We start from the raw sequence: 22323 nt of genomic DNA, 5'->3' as shown, positions 1-22323 counted from the left end.
AAAATAACTGCATCAAACAGAGAGGATAATCCCAAATCCCAAGTGTTGGCCATTTTAAACTAACATTGGACAAGAGTACTCCACACTAATATATAAAAATATGAATATATGTCTGGGTGTGATCAGCATGTGAAACAGCAGCATGAAAGAACTTGAGGAATGGGCAGATAGATGGAACTACAACAGCAAGAGGAAAGGCTGAAAATGATGGTGTGTGGAAACTGCCGTCATCTATCCACCCCCTAAATTCATTAAAAAATGTGTTTTTAAAAATACAAACATCCCCACTTTAAATTCATGGAAGTTAAACACATCTGGTAGTTAGAGAGCATTTACATTAATATAATTGCAGCTGTACATTTTGTCTTGAAATTAATGTCAGTTGGCAGAAAATAGTTCCAGTATGCAGAACAAATTAAAAATAAACATATATCTATAAAGAGTATATAAAATAATGATTACGTGTTGTTTGCTATAAAGATCAAGCGCTGTTTTGCTGTGAGAAGATAAGGAGCTCTTTGCTTCTACCTCAATCCAAAGTGGTCTGTAGTGATAACATGCAATCATGCTGTTGTGCAGCATGTCGATTAAAAACATCTCATTGAATTTTAACTCAGCATTCATCCATACTTCAATGCTGATCTCGCCACTGCTGCCATGAAAGAACTAAAGCGAATTAGCTTTTGTTGGATTGCCGGAAGGCACATAGTCTATCCAAGTTCCAACCTATTGGGGGGGGGGGGCATTATTAACAACCTGCAGTGGTCCGATAACACTGTGGCAATAGATTAGACGGGGCAGAGCCGACTGTTCTTCCTGAGAAGCTTCAGGTTATTTAATGCAGCCTGTCTTAATCCCACTCACTATAACGGAAAAGTCTGCCAACATGGTCCATCTGTTCGCCGCTCATGAAACTTCCTTTATCAATAAAGTTCTGAAAATTCTTTTGAAGCTTATTTATGGAGTTGATTTTAAATGCACATATGAAGGGAGCTTTTGAAATAATTTCTGTTTATTTAGATATTGATTCCAAAGTGAGAGTTGACATTGTTTGCTCTCACGAGACAGTCAACACTGCAGAAGCAATTTAAGCCCATTGTGCATCTTCTGTAATATAAATATCTCTCCCTCCTCAGTTACTGCTGCAAATCATTTGCACCACAGAGAAGAGAAAGCTACCAGAAGGCAGAGACCCAAGTCAAAGTTGAACGGCATAAAAACAAAATCAGCTGTTTCTGCATCTGTGTTTATTTATTTTTTTCATTTTTTTGACCATGCATTTCTTCCACTGCAAACTGAGAATTGACAGGAAGCCAGTAGCAGCTATGAATTCTTGAACTGAGAAGCAGAGACATGATTTCTTTTTTTCATGTCGAATAAGAGGGACAGTGAAGGCTAAACATTTTGGAGATAAGGTCAGAGAGTATAGACCTCAATGGTTTGGACATGTCCAGAGGAGAGACGGGGACTATATCGGTAGAAGGATGCTGAGGATGGAACTGCCAGGGATCAGGGCTAGAGGTCGACCCAGGAGAAGATACATGGACGTAGTGAGGGAGGACATGAGAGTGGCTGGTGTTGGGGAGGACGATGCAAAGGACAGGCTGAAGTGGAGACGGTTGGGTTGCTGTGGCAACCCCTCACGGGACAAGCCAGAAGAAGAAGAAGAAACAACATATCAATCTTTTATTTTCAATACAGGAATAAAATAAAAACATTATCATATCACAGTCCTTTAGACAAGAACATCATTATTTTCCAGAGAGCGGCTGAGCTCCTCAGTGGATCTGACTGACCCTGATAAAGAAATCGTCCAACACATTAAAAGCAAATGCCCGTTAATGAACTGTAGTGAAAGAGCTGAGGTCCTACTGGACGTAATACTACTCTGTTAAATAACATTATTAGGAGCATCCTTGTGGGATGCTGATTTTAGGAATAGCTTGTATTTGGAATTGAAATATGTTTCATTGTCGGCCGCCAAAACGCTGCTTATCCTTAGCAGATTTTTCCACACTGTTATCTTTTCTTGCTTGGTCTGCTTTTAAACAAATATGACATATTTCCCTCTTATCTGCCGTTGTGCCTCATTTTAACATCTACTTGATAGATACGATATTTAAACAATATACATGTCTCCAGTATTAAACCATTGTAAAAAAAACATTACAAATTGTTTCTGCTTTCGGTGATTAATGGTCAAGACATTGCGTTTTGACTAGAGAGTGGCAAATCATATTAATACTGAAGCCTGTTTTAAAGTCTCTTCTTGACCACATCAGTAGGAAAAACGTTTGCAAAATGACCCCAATAAAAGGGTAAAGGTAAAGATTTAAAACAGGAAACCAAAAAAAAAAAACCCACACGATGTGTTGCCAAATATGCAAATGGACCATGCATTTCATTCTATCAGAGCGATCCCACTTCTGCTTTGTTAATGATGAATGGGCCAACCGCTTGACGGCACACACCAATAATCAGAGCTGCTTTTCATTCCCTCCGCCTCGCTATCAGTAGCTATGCAGAAAGAAATAAAATTGACTGGATGCGAAAAAAAAATCATTTTATTGTTTTTCCATTCCAGAGTGTGTTGGCAGTTTTTGTTACTTTGAATAATTGTATAATAAAGACACATGATTATGTAAGATTGGTCTTTAATTATTTTACCAAGGCCTTGGGGCTTCAGTCATCCAAGTAGAACAGTTGGCTGAGTGAAGCGAAGAAGAGTGAAAACATCTTGCTTATATAGGCACCCATTCTTTCATTCTTAGAACAGGAAACAGGCGTTGTACAAGGGAAATTCTAAGTAACAATATGGGAGGAAGTCATACATTCTAAGTATCAATACGGAGATGCGGTCCATGAACCTTTACCACAAAACTTAGCTGCATACGAGGGTCTTTCGTTGAAGCGTACTTCCTGTCTAGCAACATTGTTTTTTCATCTTATCACACCTTTGCAGATGGTTATTTAGCGAGTGGAAAGGAACATTGTTTTTTCATCTTATCACACCTTTGCAGACAGTTATTTTCCTACTACCATCCCTGTAGGTCAAGGTTACTTAGCATTGTTTAATCGCCACTTTATGATTATTTGATTGATCTTACAATTATCGATTATGTAATTGTCATTATACTTAGGAATTACTTTATTGCCAATACAATTGTCAACATCAAAAGCAATTTTCAGCTGCAGATACGTTTACTTGAGAACGGTTTTATTACATCAGGGAAGTCCAACCTGAAAATGCTGTTTGCACCAACTGTGCCACTCGATCTTATGTGTGTTTTATGTGCTACTCTCGGTTGCATTATGGTGCTGCACATAAATGTACGTAACGTATTGGGAGATTTGACCTTTTCGGTGCACCTTGATTTGGATTGATCGACCACCATCTTGCCTACGGTGTTGGTGAGCTTAAATTGTAATCGGATGTTGTGTTTATTAACGGTCTGTTTCCGTTTCTCTGATGCCCCGCCACATATGGGATGAAGACGGCCTTTCCTTCTCTCTGTGGTCCATTGTAAACAGGAACCGTTCCAGTGGACTTTACGCAACATGCCATGACCTGAGAATCTTCACTGATGAAATATAGTGTGTCCCTCAGGGTATATATAAAAAAATAAGGTGGTGAGCTAGAATGGTTTAAATTGCATAAATGACATGTAGTTGTTGAAATAAAACCCCTGACCTTTAAGATGTCAGCTGTAGTCTAAATGTTAGCAGTTGTCACGGCTCTCTCAGAACCATCGAGACCTTCGGTCTGACACTTTATTCACATCTTTTGGTCACAGAAAATGTGGTTTTCTGCTCTGAGAGGTCAAAGTAATCATGCTGTTCTGTGGGTTTTTACAAAATCCACCTTCGATTTAATGAACTGCAATGAACCGACGCTGTATAATGTTCATAACTCTAAAATGGCTTCAACCTTTCTTTAGATGTTCAGTCATCCAAGATGACCTTGCCCACACCTTTCCTTACTCACTGCCTGCAGAATCCTCTGTATGAGCTTGAGCAGCACACAGAACAAAACCTCTTTTTCTTTTTTCTTTTCAAAATAAAGCGCTGAATGAAAGTCAATATCTGTGCAAATGAAATATTCCTCGCCAGAGACTCCAGCATGAAAAATCTTGGATGTGATGCCATCAAATGTAAATTCTGCAGCTTTTATTTTCAGAGAAATATTATTCACTGTTGAAGAGGAAATTAAAAAGAAAATCCCTCCAGATTTCCGCTGCGCTGCCTTTCAAATATCTTCTTATCCATCCCTTCTGTTGCAGTTGAAATTGAATGTTGACATTGACAGGTGTGGAATTTTTCCATTCTATTCGTAGCATTAGTCACAATTATTGCGTTCATATTTAAAATAGTCTATTTGGAGACTTTATTTTTCCGTCAAAGGTTTCTGGTCTTTATAAATATGTGATTCAGAAATCGATGTTAGCCAAACGTGCTTGCACCCACTGCATATTGCATGTTTTTCAGAGAGAAGCAGGAAGCCGGAGTACCTGGAGGGATCCCTTCCAGACGCATGACTTTACAACATTTGCCACTGCGCCACCGTCTCGTCTCCTTGACCATTTCATCATCTCACCCGTAACTGAAAAAAATGCAGCCTCGTGCATTTTTAAAACACAGGATTGGTTTTGATCCACTTATTAAGGCTTAGCAGGATGTGTTACCTGCTGCATGAGTCACACATTCCAAAATGATAGATACATACATGATGTTGTATGGAGGAGGTTGTAATAATGTTTGTTGTCATTTCAAAGTAATTTTTCCACAATTCCACTTCTCTTCATTGCTTCTGTGAAAATGTGTCATGCCAATTTCTGTTACTATTGCTCCATTTCATCTCCATCAGAGACTATCATCATGGAAAGCTTCTTTTGTATCCACATGTATCTTTAATATAGCGCTTAATGTAAATAGGATTTGCAGTGTCCTCCTACTGAAAAGCTTGTTTGGACACTTTCAGCTCAGCAGAAATAGCTTTCATAAACATATAATACAAAAATATCTTCAAAACTGCTCAAATCTCACGTCTCAAATTGTTCTTTGGTCGCAAAGATAAGCTGGAGAGAAAAACAATTTCCTCATTGAACAAACTGAAACCACTTTACTGTCGCTTCACCCTCATCCAAAGTGAAGACTCGGGATGAAGAATCAGCCTTCCTCCCCCTCTCTTTCTCTCTCCCTCCCCTATGAAGTGTGGGCAGACGCTTTGCTTAGCCGGTTTGGATCAGACAAGGTCAGGGGAATGCGATGATGGCTGTCAAAAGTAGGGCGCAGCCACCTGTTTAAGAATATTTTCTTTTTGCCCTCTCGTCTGCGTAGGCTCTTGATGCCAGCGGGGGCTTCAAAGTGAGTGGAGTCAACAGCATGCCTTACAGAAGCACGGGCTCATTCATTGAAGTGCCGATTACGTGTCCCCCGGTATCTTTGTTGAACCTGACGGCTTGGATAATAACCAACCTTGGGCTGTATGCAAATATGCAGTCTGCTGTGAGTTACGAATCTCCAAACACCTTCCTGAGCATCGGCCTGTGTCGGCGCCGCTGATAAATGGCTGTACAGTTCATTTTCTGCAGCGGTATTGAGAATGAGATCAACAGGCAACACTGTGTCTTTCCAAGCCAATCCTAAATCCAATCCTCTTTTCTCTCCCCCTCCGGGGTAGAATTTGAATGAACTGATCAATTTCTAATCAGGAAAGCCTTTCTCTCGTCGTAATGGAGTTCCCCCCACAAATCTTCTGTATGAAGGGCTCACTCAGATCTCGTTGGGAGCGAAGGGCAGGTACCATTTCTCTGGTTCATTTTTTTTAAAGATGTATTTGTGTATTGTATTTGCTGGCTGCTGCTGTATCTTGGCCAGGACTGCCTGGTAAAAGAGATTCTTGAATCTCAATGGGATATTTTCCTGGTTAAATAAAGGTTAACAAATTTAGTCCTCCCCCCATGTGGTGACGATGGTGCTTCATCTCCATTGTGCTTTTGCTGTTTACTGAACATAGTTAAGCACTTCCTCGACACAGCTGTGCATCAGAGAGAACCTCTTTAAAAGCAGAGGTGGCCTTTTCATGTTGAATATGAAACCCCAGGAGACCTGGCTGCTTTGTCAGTCATGAAAAACTGTGGTCTGAAAAAAAAGAAAACCTCTCTTCTATTTTATTCTCCCAGCAGTTTTCTGATTAACGCTTTAGTGGCACAAGGTTTTCTAACAGTGGCTTCCAAGCTTGTTGTTTTGTCGCTGCAGTCCCACGGGTCTGTCAGATGAGCTGCAAAACTCGCCGACTGCCTCACAATGCATTGATTTGAACTGATTACAATGGATGTTTAAAACCTTGAAGTCGGTGGATTCTTATTGCCCCATTGATACATGAACTGCATTTCGGTTGGGGCTTGGATGAATCCTCCGTATTTAGATTGGCTAAATTAAGTTTCCATTTATACTTAATGACTTCAACCAGTCTCGGTTACTCAGCTCTTTATTTTGGATCGAATTCGCTGCTCATCTTTAATGATAATCTTAATGCGATCACAACTAAAAGTGCATCAAAAACACAAGTACAAATACATTTCCTCCGTCCTATCCATGACGAATGAATGCTCCCTTATTGTCAGCGATTACAGCAGTAATCTCCGTCCCTTTGGGCTGGCTAAACCTCTGGATGCCCTCCTGTGGCAGCGCTGCCTCGTCCTCAGTCAGAGTTGCTGCTATTGTATGTCTGTGGAGGATATTCATGTCGCTCACTACCCCCGGAGGTTTTCAAAGTGGCTTCGGTCAGGGATAATCGCTGGCCAGTCGAGGACTGTGATATTATTCTCCTTCAGAAACTGAATGCACAGCCTGTGATGGCTTCCTTTGCAGACATCTTTCAATGTCGATATTTGTTAAATATATATATATATAATGGCTGTTTTGAATTGGATGCATTCTAAATTAATAACTCTCACCCTAATCCATCACAGCAAAGTGACCCACTTCGTAAACCTCCAATGCGAATGAGCGTTTGTGAATCAACAAGTCATTCTGGTATTATCCCTGCATTTGTTCATTTCTATTTAAACATTATAAATACAGATGATTAATATTTATGTTACTTCAGATAGATGATAGAGATGCCTAAACATTCTTCGGAGCTTTCTTTTCCCACAGTTTTTCACATAATGTCCTTCTCTTTTGCCCTCTAGGTGGATCATTAATGAGTGGATGACACCTCGGTCACTGACCTCTCAGAGTCAACATCTGAGTCGGTGGGACTGGCTGAATCCAATTACCCGGGAGGCATCAAGCAAACCGAATCACATCTCCCTTTGAGTGAGATGAATCTGTGAAGAAGCCACTTCGATGGATTTCATTAAGGACCTTCTCAAAGCCAGTCCTGTAATGTCTGAAGAATAAGAACATTGGACTCCATCAGGTGGTCAGCAGGGTTTCTTCATCCTCATATCTTTTGGACTCTGTTCATTTCCCCTGCAGCCTTCTGAGCTCGACTTGCGGCGACATGCTTCTCTCCAGGAAGAGGAAAATCAGGACTTTAACTCTTCTGTTTTTCATCATTACATTTACAACCTTTCTCTTCAGTTACACTTTACGGGACCCATCGCTATACTTTTTCAAGTATGCTTTTAGCCTGTCAGACAAAAGGCTGTGTGCCTGTCGGCGGTGCGTGGCAGAGCTGGAGGATGATGATCCCTGGTTTGCTGAGCGCTTCAATCAGTCCGTCCACCCTCTGATGACCAGGGAGAGCAGCGTCCTCTCTGATGAAACCTTTAAATGGTGGCAGGTAAGACTGAGGGGAAGGCGTTTTGTCGGTTTTGTGAAAAGGGAAAAAAAATGCACACTCAGCTCCCGCAGGCAGATGAGGTGCCAAAAAAAAGAAATATGATGAATAAAGAAAAGAACTCACACACTGCTCCATCGATTGTTTCAAATCCAGACGTTTGCTGGCGACAACGCTCAATTTGTTCGCATAAAATAAGTGAGATGATGGAAATGGAGATGGTGACTCACACAACCTAACAGTCACAAAGACGTTGCAGCTTAATCTGGGCTTTCTGGAGTTTGATGTTGTTTTTACTGCATATGTAGAAACTAATTATTAAAAAGTCTCAAACTTTATTATAAGTTGCCATTTTATGTTAAAGACCAACACAACGTGACACAAAATTGTGAAGTACAAAGAAAATTATATGTGATTTTAAATGTTTTTATTTTACAATAAGAAACTGAAAAGTGCAAAAGTATTCAGCTTCCTTTTTTCTGAGGGCAAACAATTGTCTTCAGAAGTTGCCGGATGATTGCTGAATGATGAAATGTTGACCTAATGACTAGAGTCGGCCTGTGTGTAATCTAATCTCGGTAAATGCAGCTGTTCTGGCCTCAGAGGTTAGTTAAGAAGGTCTGTTAGGTTTGCTATGACAGGCTTTTTCAAAATGTAAAAGTATGTTTAGCGAGAAGGAATCGCTGTTACGATGAGCGGAATGCACTGGCTGTGGAGTTAAATGTTTAAATAAGATGAATAAAATAGAAAATAAGGGGCATCCGGGACTCGGTATCGGTATCAGTTTAAAATCAAATGACTCGGACTCGGGGTCAAAAAAACCCTGATCGGGACATCCCTAGTACACTGTATATACCGACGCCGTATATTCTGCTGCCCAATATATTTTTTATTGTGTAATTTCCTAAATTAAGGAAAAGCCTATTCACAAAATGTATGTTCCATAGTTATTGTGCCTTTTATCTGGCAGGCATCCAGGGGCTTCGGTGTTTCTGCATTCACTTCACATAATGTCCAATTAGATGCAAGAATAGAAAAATGATTCCAAGGTGGCCTCCTGTCACTACTCGTTCCAGGGAGCTCGAGGAGACAAGTGACACACGTCAACGGTAGCGCAGCCAGATGGTGCCACAAAACTGTTTGGGGGGGTTTATTAGGGTCTATTCTACATTTACACTCAGCCAGAGGTTCAGATTCATCAGATTCAGGTTCAGATTCATGAAAGCTTGTTGTAAATTTTTAGTGCTATTTCACTTTCTAAATTGTTAAATAGCTTCCTAAGAAGCAGAAAGCAGAAGAAGCCGCCACAGGAATTTAGACTGAAAAATATGAAAACTCTGTTAACAGCAAAGCTGGTTCCTTTCTACTTCTAGCTGCCACAGCACAAAACGTACGCATACACACACTATACACAGACTACACACACACACACACGTAGTCCAGTATGCATTGCTGTCTCAGAACCACTAGAAGGAAGCCAGGACATAATAGTCCTCGCAGACGAAGCGAAGCCGTCCCTGAGGTTATTTCAGTAATGTGCTTGGTGTCAGAAGCTCGGCTGCCCTTGTTCAATCGCTGCTACTTAAAGTGGCCCGAGAGCCGTGGCTGCCTCTGAGGTCTGTTCTCCTCTGTGTCGCCAGTGGTTGCAGTCAGACAGGAAGCCAGCCAACTTCAACGTCGTGGTGGAGGAGCTGTTCCAAGTCATCCCCAATGAGGTGCTCTACACGGACGCCAGCCCCGAGCGCTGCAGGACCTGCGCCGTGGTGGGGAACTCTGGCAACCTGAAGGGGTCCCAGTACGGCAGCCTCATCGACGCCAGTGATTTCATCATAAGGTCAGCTCGTGCTTCACTCTGTGGGACGACTATCAGAATAACGTCTCACATCTTTTGACATTTGCGTTGACATTGTTGTCGTTGACAACAGTCTCCCACTGCAGCTTTAATTTACGCATCGTTTTTAAGGATAATTGCAGTTTCACAACCGATTCGTGCAGCCTGGGGTAAAAAAAAATTATATTCGAACACCACAACAACAAATGTCTGTCTGGCGGTGGACAGCTTGTGTTTATGGCACCGCCCTCGTGTCCCAGGAATATGTCAGTGCACTCAATGGTATATTCAGGTCAGGATTTTCGGTGTGTAAAGCCTCATGCCATTTCCCCAAATCATCCAATGTGACTAAGGGTTTGTTGTATTAGAAATGATGATCACATCCACATTAAACTCTACATCCAACATGTTATTATGTTTATTAACAATTAGTCTGCCGATCACTGTTGGATTATTTGATCAGATGTGTAGCGGAACTTGTTTATTCAAAGTGCATCTTTTATCCAATCAGCAGCCAAATACCCAAAGGTGTTAAAGTATGAAACGGTGCTTTTATTTTGTCCATTTTCTAAAGTGTCTCAGTTTCACAATAAGTACTGAGTCAAATGATCTGCAGCATAACCATCATATCATAAAACAATATTTCGTTTTGCAGAAGAGCGATGCCATTTTATTGTTATGTAGTGTTAAATTTCACTTCACACATCCTGCTTCTGCCTTCAGTAAACATTTGAGGGAAATTATCTTAACAAAGCAGCAAATGTAAACGATGGAGCTTGAGTATATTCAAATGATTTTTCTCCGTGTCCCCAGGGTGGCAGAAAACAACATGGATATGACGGGTCCTCTAATATTTTACACCAATTGCAGCTCTGCAGAGAATGATTTGGAAAAAGATGGGAAAAACCCTGGAAAGGAGATTTTCTCAGAGGGGATGTGGGTTTTACGTTCTGCTGCAAGAACTGTTGGCTTTGTGATCAAGTTATTAAGCTGATTTGGAAGGGGTAAACAAACATTCTGGCTCAGATGGTTCAATGCTCACGTTCAATATCTCCAGGAGTCACAGATTGAAGTCTTGGCTTTCGTTTTTTGCAGGTTTGTTTCAGGCCTGCAGAGGCAGAATATGCAAATCCTTAAAGGGAAGAAGTTTCTATGAATTCGTATTACAGGATTATATTATTCAACAGCTTCAACTGCCACAATATTGCGATTGCATATCTACCTCAAGCACACTATAAATATCAAAATGCATTTTCTATCTCAAACGTGCTTCTTAACAGAGATAATCTCCCTGAGGAGACAGTGGGATGATGAAGAAGATACTCGCCATACGCAAGAGTACATTATTTAAACTAAATATTTCATATCAATGACATTTATGGGATATTAGCTTGGAAATGATAGGGAGTCCAGTGAGTGTGAATAGGAACTGAAAACCGATTCCGTTCAAATACCCACAGCGTAATGCGCTCAGATCCCTTAAAGGCTCCTTTACAGACTATGAATATTGAGCGGCGTTGATTCAGGCCTCTTGTTTGCTCAATACATTGATGTGGTTAAACAGATTTGAGAGATTTGCATTTGCGTTTGACAGACAAAAACGAGGTCTGTGGCTTTTAAATAATAATTTCTTTAATAGAAATGTTGTTTGAAGAACGCCATCCTATTTATTCAAATTAGATTTAAATTGTGTTTTTTGTTCATCTAAGACTCTAATCATTAGGCTGATGCTTGCTGAAAGCACGTTTCCCTTTACTTTATCTCATCTCACAGGAACACATAGCTGCACTTTCACTGAATAAAGGATGTGTGTAATTTTGTGCGTTGCCTCACTGCAGATTGCAGATTCGTGTATTTCTGAAATGCATGAATTTTTATATTAGAATGAAAAAGAGTTCAGGATTCCACTTTCTGTAAAGCCCTGTTTTGGGATCAACTTAGTGCAGATCCCGGGAGCAGGTTTCCAGGATCAAGGAAGGTGCAGCCTCTTAATTTGGCATGAGGCAGGTCTGTGTAATCTGTGTGTTCGAACTGTTGTTGATGAGATGGGATGTTCCAAGGATCAATACATCTGATTGCAGCTTGTTTCTAAAGAGTTAGAGCAGAAGTTGGACTATTGATTGGACGGATTTCAAATATGTGTGTCCATGGAGTGGCCGACTCCACACATCCACGCAGAGTTAAGTGAACGAGCTCATTTAAAAACGACTAAACTTCTGGAGTGCCTTTCCGAACTTGTATTATTGCATCATTAACCCCTGCAGTGTGGAATGGGATGATCCATGATGTCTCATTTTATCATCCATCCATGCTCCAACCTCCAGAGCGTGATTGCACTATAATCAGCTTGCAATTGGTCGATGCTTGTGTGTTTTTGAAATTCTAACATCATCAATGTCATTTGCTAATAGTAATAATTATGCAGCATTTAGCAGCACTTTCCTCCTCTGGGTTTCTCCCTTTCAACCATACCTTTCATCTCCTCCTCATTCTCTCCTGTGCCGTCCATTTCTGGCTCGGCCGTACGCTCTCCAAGCACAAGTTGAAAGTTGTGCTGATGCAGCGCATGCACATGCGATCGATTGCGGTGTGATGAGAGACGACCATCCGCTTAAAAGCAGGCTCGGGAGCTGCCGTGCTTCATTTGTGGAGGGACTGCGGCTGCCTTTGTGTTCTTTTCTCTTTAAATTTAGTAATTTCGTATTTTAACACCGGTTTATCAGTTTAGCAAGTCTCAGAGAAGAATTCACCTGGCGGCCGGTCCCGTTGTGATGGAGAGCACGTTTCCTGAGGAAAGCCAACAGGAAATGACAAATATAATAGATATACAAGTTGATATTAGATTTACGTTCTAAAGGTGGCCCAGGAACACAACGCCAAATTGAGTGTTTGTGTTAGCTGGGTGGGGATATTATTATTACAAACTATCATCTGAAAAGTTAATATAATACAAATGAACAAAAAGAAGTGCTTTGAAAGCAAGACGTGGGTTTTTTTTTTTTCTTATCCAGTCAGTCTTTTCATTAGCATAGAGCACAAAATGATGATGATGGCTCAGGGGCGACCTTGCGATGATTGGTCGGCCTTATTGTAATAGGTACAAAGATATTTCTAAATGTGCAAGGTCACAGTTATTTAACCCTACAGGCTACACCAAGTTGCAACATAGAACAACCCCCCAAAAGAGAAAAAGAAACATCTCATCAACTGTAAAATTGCCTTGACCTAAAATGTCTCTTGCGGGAGATCGTTTCTGTGTCGTGACATCCGTGGGCTGAAAATGTCATGTTTTTATAGCTGTCATCTCAGACTCTGTAATGAGACCGGAGCATCCAAACAGGTGATGCTCGTTGCACAGGGGGTCAGCTTCATCATTTCTCTTCCTCTTCCTCGGACCGACTTCAGCTGCTGCTGTCAAACTATGTTCCTGCCAATTACTGCTCCAGCCTGAGAGGCTATTGTTGGGCATAATAACAGGGATGCTTCGCCTAGCTTGCCAAACGGTAATTGTTGTTCTCTAAATGGACACTTGAATGTCCCAAACTGATGTCCAATACATGGAGAAGTGAGGACGAAGCTGCATTTTCTATTTTCCTCCAGCTTTTTTGTTATAGGCGGGGTTTTGTTTTGCCCCCCTCCCCATGGTGTAATTTGGTTTAGCTTCGTGAAAACTAACTAATTTGAATATGGCTATTATGTCAGCTGTAAAAAAAGGAAAATGAGGTTTTAAAGAAAAGCCCAGAAACAAACATGTCTTCTTTTCATTGTTCTTGCAGAATGAACCAGGCCCCCACCGCTGGTTTTGAGGAGGATGTGGGTTCCAGAACAACGCATCACGTCATGTATCCAGAAAGTGCAATAGATCTGGAAAACTCCACCAGCCTGGTGCTGATCCCCTTCAAGACATTGGACCTGCAGTGGATCATTAGCGCACTCACCACAGGGACCATTACACAGTAAGCATTTATGTAAAGCTAAAAGTCTCATAATTCACTGTAAGCTGCTTTAGGAGTGCATAAACTGCATATAGTTTAATTTTCTTGGTTTTATTTTTAACATACAGTGTAGTCAGGCGGCGTATAGTACATGCTGTACATACACTTTATATTTACAAATTATACCGCTTTAATTCATGCAAATTGTGTAACATAAATAATTATAAAATTAAAATTTGTATGCTTTCAAAATTCTAATTTTGCCAAACTGTCCGCATCACATTCTTTAATGCAATGACTCAGAAAGAAAACCACATTAAGGTAGTGTGATGAGATCTAAATATACTTTAGGCTTTCTCATACAGCTACAACAAAATATTTCCCCAGTTTACCGAGATTAAATGAATTAAGAACTTGTTTAATCTACTACGACAAACATTTAATCTTATCAAGCTGCATTTTAACATTCTTGAACTTTCTTATGTTGCAGCACATATTTGCCTGTTATGTCCCGGATAAAGACGAACAAAGACAAGGTGAGCTTTATAAAGTTATATATTTTCGTTTAAATTTGCTTTTATTTCAGTCTAGACTGAATCCATCCACGTCAACATTACACTTTAGTTTGTCTCATTTCAAAACAATCACAAATAATTATATTCAACATTAAGGTGTTATCAGAAAACTAATAGTCTTTCGGTATATTGAGGACTTTTTCTTCAATTAAGTATTTTTACGCCGTGGTGTGTTTTTTTCTAAAGATCTGTGTACTTTTTTACAATAAGTTTGTTTGCTACTGGCTGTTCCTGACACAAACCCACTGCTGGCATACGATGATTCTTTACTCGAGTGTGCCAGTGATGATGATGATGATGATGATGATGAAGATGGTGATTATATGTCACTGCTGTAAAATAAAGATGAAGCATGCCAGCTATACCAGCCGTGGTTCTCTGGATTAAATTTTAAGTACTGTGATTTACACAAAGCTGCTTGAAGTACAAAACACTTTTTGAATTTTCTTTTTTACAGTTGGCTCGGTAGCTATGCAAGTAATTCAATCTGTGAAAATGAATACAATTCTTCTGGCCCTGCAGGTGTTGATTTACAGTCCCACGTTTTTTAAATACGTCTATGAGTCTTGGCTCGAGGGTCATGGGCGATATCCTTCCACCGGCTTCCTCACCTTACTGCTGGCTGTTCACATTTGTGATGAGGTGAGCTTGCATTCATAAGACGACTCAAAGCATAGAACCGTCACAGAGGTTTTCTGAAGTAAAAATAACAACTTAAGAGTAATGTTGAAAATTAATCAAAAATATTCAGATGACTAAATAGAGGAAGGATGTTTCACTTTATCACTCTTTGTTACCCCCCATGCAGGTCAGAGTGTTTGGATTTGGAGCAGACCGGAATGGAAACTGGCACCACTACTGGGAGGACAACCTTCTTTCTGGAGCTTTCCGGCACACGGGAGTCCATGATGGAGATTATGAATATAATGTCACGCTTCTGCTGGCTGACAAGCACAAAATCCAGATGTTCAAAGGCAGATGATGAGAACGCATTGAGCTGCTGCAGAATTTGAATCTTTAATTTCTTTCCTCTTAGGCTGGGAGAAAAGTACTTTCACCATTCCCAAAGATATTCTTATATGAACTCTTGTGGCCTGTCCATTTCCTTCTTCACTTGTGCTTTTGTTTAATAAATGTCCTTCCTATTAATGATGCAGCATAGCTTCTGTCTCCGGATGGGAGATGACACAGATGTCCTCTCAACCAGCATGGTATAAAAATCTAGCTATTCTTATTATATGTATTTTTTTAGGTTCCTTTTCCTATGTAAGAAGTCATTCAGAAAATGATGATTTGGGGTTTATTTTTGGACTGCTCATCACCCTTGAGCAGCTGGACAGGAGGAGATGTCCTATTAATTCAATCTTTAAGTGTAGAGACAAAATAGACAGTAAGCACTTGAGGTTTCACAGAAACACCAGGTCATTTGTCGCGTTGAAGAAATTGATCATGGGAATATAAAGGGTGCCTTATTATTAAAATCCATGATGAACTGTACATTGTTGATCCACATGTGACATGTATTTATCATGATTAGTGAGTCTTAGTGCCTTTAATGGGAGTTTTTAAAGATGAATTCACCATAAAATGTGTGCTTTATTTAGATTTTTATCATTAGCATCACAAAATTTCTCAGCAATTTAATTTGTGGTATTATTGTGAAATTTGGTGTAAATTCTTTTTAAATCATATCCTTGATGAAGTGCTACATGTTTTTGTATATCTCATAGAGTAATAATAAGTCAGTTATTTGTTTACATGTAAGGCTGCAAATGTATTACATTTTGTGCAAGAATATTGGCTGCACTCAGCGGAAATACCTGATCGCCATCATTATCGCCAACAAATCTCTGCAACGTTTCACCACAGGTTGGTCAGGACTCGAGCTCAGCAGTGATTCTCTGGCTGGCAGTGATCTGTTCCATGTGCCTTTAATCATAACGGGACATTTGCTCAGCTGTGTCTTTGTGATCGGTTCCCTCACCGCGTTAGAGCAGGCTGGAAAAAAAAGTGGAACCTTATTACTTTCTTTTTTTGTCAGCCAACGTTCATTTGTTCTGGAGGGGAAACTGCCACCTATTGGACAAAGACATGTACTACTTTGCTTGATTGATAATCATTGTGTCTAAAGTGATGACTTGTTATATGACACTTTGGAACGTGTATTGATTTTTTTTTTATGTTCAAATATGGAGCTTTATTTTTGACCAACAAGTAAAACCCATCAAAGCAGCACCTTTATAAAAGTACAGGCTATATATTCATTGTGTGTTTTCCTATATCCGATGAATAGGGTCACTGACTTGCATTGGAGATATGGTAATGGATTTGCATTATTCCGTTAGAGGGCTCCCACAGTGGGCGAGAACACAGGTGGGTTTTGTTTTTGTTTTTTGTTCTTTTTAAATGTGCGAAAAGGGACAAGGGGTTTATTAGTTCTAAATAATACATTTCAGTTGCCAGTGCAGATTTTAAGTGAGTGAGCTATAAATGATGGAGGCCTGTATGCAGACCAGTGCAGTATACCAGCCTGCAACAATCGACACAAGCTGAATGCACCCCAGGTTTTGTTAAATTAATATAAAGTGAAATGATTCTAGCCACAAAAATAAAAAACATCTGTGTGTCATGGCAGTGTGTTTTTTAACAGTTAATCGTTTAATTTCTGTTGAAATCAGAAACATACTGTAAGAACTGAAATCTGAGTGATTAAAAATCTTACCTCAAGACAGTAGTTGTTTGCTTTTTGATGTTCGAGTTTTTCTTCTCATTTGTGCTATGTTGTCCTTTAATAATCTTAAAATGGGAGTATTACTTATTACTTTCTATAAAATGTCTACAAGCTACCAGATTCTTGATGTAACTTCTCTTACGTTCTTTCAATTTTTGCTTGTTTGTTTTTTCTCTCACAATTTAACATTTTAACTTGTGACTGCTGTCACAAACAAACGCATTTAAAGAACAGACAGAGCGTAAACAATAACAAAGAGGTGGAGCAATTAGCAATTCAGTTCGAGGCTTTAATTTTTAATCAACTTAATTTGATGATGATGATGTCAGCATACCTTCATATCTGTCCCTTTTAACACCTGGTGTCACCACCTGCTGGTCAAGATGCGTCACAACAAGGAGGCACAGACAGAAGGCTGATCAGAACAGGAAGAGGAAAAGCTGCATGTCACTTAAACATGTCCGACTGCACCCCGATCGGCGATCATACAGATAATTCTGTCGGCTTCTTGCAGAAAGGCTGAGTGATCGGCCGCTCGCCGCAACACCCAGTCTCGCTGAATTTAATTAACCTTGACACGCTTGTGTTCGGTCTCACCAGGGCCGACCCAACCTATAAGCAATCTAAGCAGCTGCTTAGGACCCTCTGGCCACTAGGGGTCCCATGACCTGGCAACTCTATTTTGCATCATGCAGGGAGTGATTTGCGCAGGATGCGTGAAAACTGCAGCGCCTACCGGTAATCGTGGCAGCTATCCTGTTTGTGTGATTACAAGCTGGTAACCTACAGAGTGACGTTGGACCTGACCTCGCGCTGATTGGTCGGCCTTATTGTAAGCAAACTAGCGTGGAAGCAAGCAAAGCACGATACAAACAGCGGTCTGCGGTCGTCACTCGTCATCATGTCGAAGATAATTTAGCAATCAGGTGCAGAAAAACGGAAGAAGAAAAGAAACAACAGTCGCAAGGTGATTGGAGCAGGTGTGGTAGGGAGCACCTGTGGGGCATTGGCCGCTGATGGGGCGGGTTTATATACTCTTCCTCTCTCTCTCTCTTTCTGGCTGGAAATGGTGCCGGTACTCTCGTTCGCATGTCTCAATGTAAAAAAAAAAAAAAAGCCCAGCATCTGCATCCAAGTGTAGCTCAATCCATAAAATTCTCACCTCTTGAGACAAAGATTGCAGGATCTGATCCCAGCTGCAAACTATTTATTTCCCATTAGTTTGCAACAGCAATATGTTGAATTTTACCTCTCCAGCAGTTAGCAGACCACATAATTTTACAATAAAAGATCTTTAATATTTTGTAACTATGGGGCTAATGGTCTAGCGGTTGAGGTTCTCTTTATGAACCGTTAAGACCTGAGCTTGAACCAGTGACAACTCAAAGCCATAAAAGCAGTGTTTCATCAAAGTTATTTCATCATTTGATGCTTAACGAGATCGTTATTGCGTGCAGCTATTGTCTATTACCTATTCATTTTTCAAATTCCTATTTTGCAGTTAATCAAATTTTGTGCAAACTACTTAACTGCCAATAAGCATGAGGCTCGAGTCTTTGACAAATTCATACTTTGCCTAGTTGGTAATCCACCATTGCCTCTCAGGCTAATGCAGGTTTCAAATGAACTAGATATACAAAGAGAAAAATATTTTTGGATTTCCAAGTGATTTTAAAGCTAAGGGCACACATAGTTGAAAACTGAAGGTGTTGCAGCATTTACACTTGAGAGACAAAATGAGACAAAAAGCATGCAAAAACTTCAACAGGTTGATGGCTTACACAAGATAACATAACCGACATCATATATTAAGTAAGCACAGCAAATCCCCCCAAAAAACATCACACAAAATAAATCAATAAATATCTGGCGGCATCTTCCATTGATCTTCAACAGCACGCTACAGTCAGGCAGCTTCTTTCCAAATTATGCATTTGACTCTTGAGCACCAAGTTCACTGCTTGCTCATGTAGTTTGCATATAATTTCATTAATTGGAACAAGATCCAGACAGATAATAAAGTCATGAGAGAATTTTGACTAAAGAGGCAGTATGGTGATGCAGTGGGTAACATTGTTGCCCCACAGCAAGAATATACTGGAGTATACCCAACCCCCAACCCCCAAAGTCACCAGTTCATTGCAGGGAAATATAGAGAGCCAAACTCACACTTATACCTACGGTCAATTTAGCGACCAAATCACCAACGTTGCATGTTTTCGGTGGTCGAAAGATAGCCGGAGAACCCGGTATACGGAAAATACAGCATGTACGCTGCTGTACCACAACTCAATGCAAACACTGCAGAGGATCCATCACACACAACAACACTCATTGAAAACACAATGTTCAGGGTGTGATGGTTATTTGTGTGTTATATTTAACACACACTGAACATTATGTTTTCATTTGTTTTGGTGTGAAAGTTTGAGTTTTGACAAGAAAAGGTGTTGTTTTGTGTATGTAGCTTTAGAAAAGTGTGTTGTGTTTGGCGCTTTGGGAAAATGGAGGAACGTTTTGTGCAATGTGTTTTAGCAATTAGTCTTTGTCACTGCTGGGGCACAGAATTCCATTTCCTTTTATGTCTCACTACAACTCATTCATAATAAAATAGTATTGTGTCCAAAAAATGCTGAAACTTATATAATCTTTTTAGTGATGCATTCAAATTTTACCTGTTCTTTTTCTTGCAAGTCTGGGATCAAAGAGTGTAAAATGCTAATCATGAGAGATCACTCCTACTTTGACTTTGTCAAACGTTGCATAATGTATTCAAACTTTGAATACCGCGTTTGCTGCCCCGACGGAAAAATGGGCTGCGACTTCAAGCAAAGGGTATAAAAGCAAGCATCCGTCTTGTTTCAGCATCAACCTTCTCCTCTTCCAACACAACTGCTGCTGAAAGTCACTGTCTGGTGAAACGGTTCGCTCTGAAACATGGCCAAAGACACCATCACTCTGATGTGCGCCTCTGGCTGCTCACCTTGCTGGATGGTGGCGCTTGCTCTTTGTGAGAAGGAGGTGGAGGTGACCGACTATAGAGAGCTCTCCTATGAGAAACAAGAACACAAATCGGCGCAAGTACTGGCTATAAATCCCAGGGGACAAGTAAGTTCACACTTCATTACAGAGAAGAATATTACAAGAACTCACATATGAGTAATCAAGTATCAATCAAGGATTAGCTTTCTATTGTTGTGATAGGCTCAAAGTTTTTATTCACTCTTATCAAAAAGACAACAAAGCCTAATTTTTGTTTTTATTCTGTTCTTTTTCCGAAAGCTTCCTGCCTTCAAACATGGAGACATCATTGTGAATAACGCCATGGCCATTTGCCTGTACCTGGAGGTAAGACTTGGATTTCATTGTGATTCGTTGCTGCTTCCAATGAGCTAAAGCTCGGCAGAGTTCAGCAATACCTGCAGGCACACCCTACGCTACAGAGGAAAACAAACCAGACCTTCATGCAGGTGTTCTCAATGTTTCTCCTCTCATCTTCATCAACAGAGTGCATTTAAGTCCAGAGGAACCCAGCTGATCCCTGACGACATTGAAGAGAAAGCAAAAATGTACCAGCGCTTTCAAGAGGCTGACACTCTCAGGCAGAAAATTGGTAAGCTCACCTTGGCATGCAATGCTGAAATATTTCACCACTGGTTTACAAATGAAGACATTGGCCTGTAAATCCTGCATAATGAACAACAACTGTAAAATTGAGACACTTTAATTTAGTTCTTAAGGCCCCATCATCACGGTCAAAGCTTTTTCTCAGCTGAAGCTTTATGACTCTGTTTAGAGGGCTACCATTTGGGACTGCATTGCTTCGGCATCAATGTACAACAAGTGTCACATTCACACTTTGAATCTCTTTAGTCCATTTCTTGAGAAGGATCTGGACACCAAGAGACCAAAGTTAATTATTCCTCCAAAAAGCTGTGTACATAATCAAACAATGACACTATGACAACGACGAAAAGGAAAGACAATGTAAAACGGGATATAGTACAAATGGTATTTTAACCAGTTTTTACTTTTGTCAGGGAATGTTCTCTTCTATGATTGGATGTACCCGGAGGAGGGGCATCGATCAGTCTTTGCTGTGAAGAGAAACAGTGATCTTCTGTCTGCTGAGGTCCAGCTCTGGGAGACATACATGCCAAAGGTAAGTCTGAAGAGTTTAACACTATCAAACAAACATTATTCTGCAGGGAAATATTTTATTGTTGAACTAACACAACACTTATCCATGAAATGAGATTAAACAAAAGCATTTAAAATCCCAGGTTAGCCTACAAACATTCAAAATACACCAGGAGGTGTTTACCTGCTCACTTCGCTCTGAGGGAAAACATCTTATTCGGCACACCTCAAATCACAAAGTCTAACATTGTTTATGTTAAGCATTCATAGGCAAATCCTCCAAAGCTATGGCCGATGTTCCTTTTCTAGTAATAGTTAATGCAGATACAATTCTTGGATAAAAGGTAGAACAGTTTCTGTGTTTATAAAGACATAACTTTATATTTTAAAAAAACAGCAAGTTGTTTTTAATCTGCCCAGCAGGGTGTTATGTTGCTCATCACATTTTGTTCTGTTCTCTAGACTGGCTCTTTCCTGGCAGGAAGGAACTTTACAATGGCTGATGTGTGTGCTTTCCCATGCATTGCTGCTCTCGTCAACTATGGGTATGTGGATTCAATCGCTCAACATAGGAAATAAAAAGAATGCATGATATTGAATAATTCCTAGTTCACACCAATTTTGCTCCATTTTTTTTAGGTTATCTCAAAAGAAGTACCCTAAGATTATGTCTTACTATAACGATCTTAAGGGCAAAACCAGCATCGCCAAAACCTGGCCTTCTTTCTGGATCAATGCCCCACAAGGAAATACGGCACTGAAAGACATCTGAGATCCTGACATGGGAACCGTTCTTGTTTTCCATCTTCCTGCCTTGCTCTGATGTAGATTCAGATATTCTAAGAAATACGCATTTGCTTTTACTGCAGTTGTCACTTTCTCATTATAATGTGATTGTGACTTCATCTGCAGGTTATTCTTTTGTGTGTGGCATAACAAAAACAATAAAAAAATATATATATTAACTTCATTTTAATGTCTGTGTTTTAATTAAAAGCCCAATGGAAGCTCAACCATGCTAAACGAGCTGTTCAATAGCTCTTCTGATACACTGAGAGAGTTCTGTAAAACAAATGTAATCTACCGTATTTTTCGGAACATAAGGCGCACTTAAAAGGGCTCCGCCCTACCTGCTTTCAGCAGTCTGCACCTGACGCTGCACCAGCCACTCCAACCCCAGAGGCATTGGACCCTGAACCCTGCGAAAAGTGAAACTCAAGTGTGTGATGATGTGTCGGTCTGCCGGAAAGTAATTTCTTCCCACTGTCCTCCTGGGATAAGCTCCCCGAACTCCCACCCTGAATGTGGAAGAAATGGAGAGT

The 22323-nt window shown here is 40.3% G+C and overlaps 2 protein-coding genes across 2 annotated transcripts; both read left to right on the top strand.

Annotated features, from left to right (window-relative positions):
- Positions 1-7510: 7510 nt before the first annotated feature.
- On the top strand, positions 7511-15112 carry LOC137903044 (CMP-N-acetylneuraminate-beta-galactosamide-alpha-2,3-sialyltransferase 1-like). Its single transcript, XM_068747164.1, has 6 exons — positions 7511-7792; positions 9430-9623; positions 13397-13576; positions 14046-14091; positions 14653-14772; positions 14939-15112. The coding sequence occupies exons 1-6, from the start codon at positions 7511-7513 to the stop codon at positions 15110-15112; spliced, it is 996 nt and encodes a 331-aa protein (XP_068603265.1).
- A 4686-nt stretch (positions 15113-19798) lies between these two features.
- LOC137902796 (glutathione S-transferase A-like) lies at positions 19799-21773 on the top strand. Its single transcript, XM_068746876.1, has 6 exons — positions 19799-19969; positions 20144-20209; positions 20369-20474; positions 20902-21023; positions 21464-21546; positions 21641-21773. Exons 1-6 carry the CDS (start codon positions 19799-19801, stop codon positions 21771-21773), a joined length of 681 nt encoding a protein of 226 aa, XP_068602977.1.
- The last annotated feature ends 550 nt before the right edge of the window (positions 21774-22323 follow it).

Source organism: Brachionichthys hirsutus, chromosome 13 (genome assembly GCF_040956055.1).
Source record: "Brachionichthys hirsutus isolate HB-005 chromosome 13, CSIRO-AGI_Bhir_v1, whole genome shotgun sequence".
NCBI lineage: Eukaryota > Metazoa > Chordata > Actinopteri > Lophiiformes > Brachionichthyidae > Brachionichthys > Brachionichthys hirsutus.
Note: the sequence above shows the minus strand (reverse complement) of the source record. Positions and strands in the feature narration are given on the sequence as shown.